This window comes from Psammomys obesus, unplaced genomic scaffold (assembly GCF_907164565.1).
Source record: "Psammomys obesus unplaced genomic scaffold, mPsaObe1.curated_primary_1811, whole genome shotgun sequence".
In the NCBI taxonomy this organism is placed as follows: Eukaryota; Metazoa; Chordata; class Mammalia; order Rodentia; family Muridae; genus Psammomys; species Psammomys obesus.
The window spans coordinates 16,310,406-16,314,627 of record NW_026596064.1 but is presented as its reverse complement, the minus strand read 5'-3'; the positions used below and the strand labels follow the sequence as shown (position 1 = coordinate 16,314,627).

At 40.6% G+C, this 4,222-nt stretch overlaps 1 protein-coding gene across 1 annotated transcript in view; it reads left to right on the top strand.

Moving 5' to 3' along the window:
• The first annotated feature begins 472 nt into the window (after nucleotides 1-472).
• The window catches only part of LOC129689740 (V-set domain-containing T-cell activation inhibitor 1-like), a 13,696-nt gene continuing 9,946 nt past the window's right edge, over nucleotides 473-4,222 (top strand). Inside the window, exons 1-2 of the mRNA XM_055625137.1 lie at nucleotides 473-491; nucleotides 2,088-2,140. Coding sequence (XP_055481112.1) covers nucleotides 2,089-2,140 — 52 coding nt within the window. The 5' untranslated portion in view covers nucleotides 473-491; nucleotide 2,088. The remainder of the gene's footprint in view (nucleotides 492-2,087; nucleotides 2,141-4,222) is intronic.

Genomic DNA, 4,222 nt, shown 5'->3' with positions numbered 1-4,222 from the left:
GGTCACTAACTCAGGAACACATCTGGGAAGCCCTAGAACTGAAATCCCACCATCCAGAAATAATCACTGTTATTATGATATATTTATTTTCTTCCTCCATGAGCACACATTTCTCATCACAAGGTTGATATATACCATGTGCATATACAGTTTTATACTTTGTTTTTTTTCCACTAGAATTATATAGCAAGTATTTCCCGCATACTATTTTACTAGTCTTCACAATTTTTATTTAAAAAAAAAAAGAGTGCAGAGTAATTGCTCAGTAGAGACTGAGAATTTCCTTTTTAGTTCTTTTTAAGCTAACAGCTACGACAGCAGAAGTATTGTCCCATGGTTCTTTACCGAACATCTGTGGCAACAGGTTGGTAATAGCGGTATCTCTGAGCACTCTCCCTGAGGACTGCCACACGACTATCCCTTTGAAGACCTTCTGGCTCCACCTCACCTGCTTTTTACCTGGCTGATCAGAGAGACCAGCCGGTATACAGGTAAGCTCCTTGGGAGGAATTGCTGGCCTTCAAGCAACTTGCAGTGTGACTGAAGGGTTGTGGTGCCTGCTCCAACTCTGTCTGGTCCCTTCAAGCTCATGGTGCCCCAGCCATGGTTTATGGACATTTCTGTGTGTTTTTTTCTGCAAGCCAGGCACCAAGAAGGTATAACCACTACAGGCAAGACCTGGCTACAGAGCTGGAATTTTCTCTTTTAGAATAATTTACTCACAATTATTAATAGTGCAATAATCTCTTTTGTTTGTTTGTTCTGAAGTTTGTTTATGTTTTTGTTTTGTTTTGCCAGCGGGGATGTTGTTTTACTATTTTTCCGTTTAAACGATGAAACTTTGTGAAAATCCTAGGGCAGATTCATTTGGCTCTATTAATGAGTATCTACTGGATCTAAAATATAGGGACTACTCTGATGGATATTTAAAATATAAGGAGTGCCTAGTCCTGTTCTTGAGGAGCAATCAACTAGTTAGATGGAATATAAATCCCTGTAAGACAAAGTAGATAAGTTGAAGGTGATTTTAATGTTCTTGGCTATTGAAAATTATTTTACCTTAAGGCCATGTTATTGTTAGAGTCATCGAAAACAAGCTTTATTAAATGTGTAAGAGAATTACACAGAGGTGCAAAGGGAAGAAGAACTGCAGATGAGCGAAAATTACGTTTAACTGGAGTTGAAGGAGATCAGAAAGGCCTTGGAGTTTCTGTCTTTCCTAATGATGAAAAGCTTTCGTATCAGAAAGAGCTGACAAAATTTATTGAGTTATAAAAAAACACATATTGTCTGTTTAGAACTTTTTCTCCATGGCACTTGGCTATATTTCTTTTCTCTATTAACTACGATACCCCTAGTGGCTATTACCTGTCATATTATCCCTTAAATTTATATCAACTTATATCTGGTTTCAAAATATTTTGCTGCATCTTCTATGGAGAGCTATTTGACATATAGCTAGTATTTAAGATGTATGGTAAGCAGTGCTGGGAGACAGTGATGGGATTTCCTTCAACATGACAAACAACTGGAAGAAAGGAGGCAGGAATGTTTGCTGAGACGGAAGCGTTATCTTATCTTTCTTTGAAATAGAAAGAGATAAATAATCTGTGAGAAAATATCTGACTACAACGTGATTCCCGCAATAGAAGCATGCTTAGGACAATGAAGAAGGAATGATTAATGGGCTCTGAGGTTTGGGGAGGACTTCAAGAGGGACAGTGATCTGTAGCATTATGATGTTGGCATCTATCTGTGGAACTTAAAGTGCGGAGGAATAGTTAGAAATGAGGCCAAGTGGAGGCTGGATTCAATCTGAGTGTTCTGTCTTCATCTTCATCCAGACCTACTTCAGTGTTAGAACTTCTTAAAGTGACCCAGTGTTGACCCTTAGATGACATTCACACATGGAGGACGGCTTAGGGAAGCCTGTCTTCTTGGGGTGCGCCCATGGGTCTGAAATGTACGGGTGGTGCTGATGAAGGGGACCCCCTTGCTCCCCCCCCCCCCGCCAACAGGTGGCTATGGCTATGGGGCCCGGAGTTTGTCTTAGCTGAAGCAAATTTCTGCCTTTTTGTCCCTCACAGAATGGCTTTCTTTTTGGTGTGGGTCAACCTGCTTCTCCTTCTTCATGGTGCAGGTGAGTCATTTTTCTAAAACTTCGCATTTCTGAAACCATTTGGGAGATAGTGAGGACAGTAATTTAGAGGGAAAAAAAAAAGGTAAAAATTACCAACCGAGCAAACGATTTAATCTCTTCAAATCTCAGTCTTGTTATTTGTTAAACAGGAAAAACCACATATTATATTTGCTTTACAAAACATGGTAAAATGTGTGGGACATACAATTTGTAAAAAGATTAATTCTGTCTGTTCTAACAAGAACCCCCTTCCTCCAAGCTGGGTTTGTCCAGTGGAAGCCGTAGCCACATGACTAACTTTATCCTTATGTTTAGTGTAAACTTTCCAACGGAAAAGAAAAAATATTCATCACCTCCGCCCTAAGTGACTTTGAAAAGTACAGAGTTTTATAGTATCAGAATATTTGAAATCAGCCCTGTCCTGAAAAAAATCTGAATGGTCATAGAACACATTTTTTTTTTTTTTAAATTGTACTCAAGTCGGCAAAAATGTAGGTGATGAGGCCAGGTGCAGATTTTGAGACTGCTAATGTGACCAAATTAACCTAAAGTACATGAGTGAAGTTTATAAGAAGCTACTGTGTGTGGAAATGCATTATGACTACTCCACACAGTGACTGGAAAACAACGTTATAGCCCTCAGGTGCGTGCCGTCTCACAGGAGTCCTCCTCTCCAGTGGACAGCAGCAGTTTGAGGGTATCCTTAAGCCCCAGAGATAACCCAGGAGTTAACACAGACCTTGGTCTGCTGGGCCATATTTCTTGGCTCTTTTCACTTGATTGAGGTGTGTGTGTGTACCTGTGTGTGTGTGTGTGTGTGTGTGTGTGTGTTTGTGTCTGTAGGAAGATAAGGGGACAATGGCAAAGTAGGTTGACAGTCACTCGTACTGCCAAAAAGTGCTCTCAAAACCATTAAAAAGAATGGGTGTGAATGTTGGTGAGAAAGAAAGGTGCATCTGTTGGCTCAAGCAATAATATATCTCATAAGAATATTCTCAACCTGGGATGGCGTGCCAGAGGCTATAGCAGTGTGTTAGACACTCATCATAGCTTTGTACAGTTTTTAAAGTATTTTTCTATATTTTTAGCTTTTTTTTTTTTTTGGTAGGTTTTTGTCTTAAGCTTTTAGATCTTGGGAAGTTAAAGACACAATGTCCTAGAAATAACAGCTTGAAAAAGATGACGGGCCTATTTAGATAGGAGGAGGGCTTTTCGGACACACCAGCCAGAGACAGGTGACATCCATCCTCGCCAATCGTGTGTCATGCATGGCTGGTTGGCTGGACCTTTTAGATTTCAGAATGTGAAGCTTTTTCTGCCAAGGCCATAAACAGCACAGCTGTAGCTAGACCTCCCAGGCTGAACCCTTGATGTTAAGATCAACGGTCCCTCAAGGAGTGAAATACATATTCATATGAGAGAATTGGAGCGAGTGCAGCTACTCACATCTGTTCCCTTCCTTGTGCCCCTCTGGAAGATGACTGAGCTGTGTCATAAAAAAACAGGCACTGAAACCCCAAGGTGTTTCACAAGTACCCGGAGCAGGTGGTACTGTAATTATATATACAGAAATAAACTCAGAGAGATGAAGTTGCCTGATGCCATGTGATTAGTAAGGGGTTATTTAGAACTAGAGCTTGGAGTTTTCAGAGAAGGACTTTAAAAACATGCAAATTCATCATCCTTCAAAACCTTACATGAGTTGTTTCTTCCTGTGGTCCCTTCTGTCTTGCCTCTCTTTGTAGTCATTCATCCGTGTCCTCGGTAATTGATTTACTTGTCAGTTTTAAAAAGAATGACTGCTTTTAGCTGAAAGAGCACATTTCAGATGGAGCTTTGGAACTGGAGTCCAGAGACTCAGCATATTCTGCTCTCCCCCACAAAGTGAACTGTGTGTCCCTGAACAATCCACCTCCTGGTATTGGATGGCATCTGCTTATGTGCAGTCTGCAGACGAAGGTCCAATCAAGAAAAGAAAGGTCTTACAATATGCTTAGTAAACTGACAAAATATGATAAAGTCAGGGTTCTCCCAGCACACACACACACACACACACACACACACACACACACACACACACAC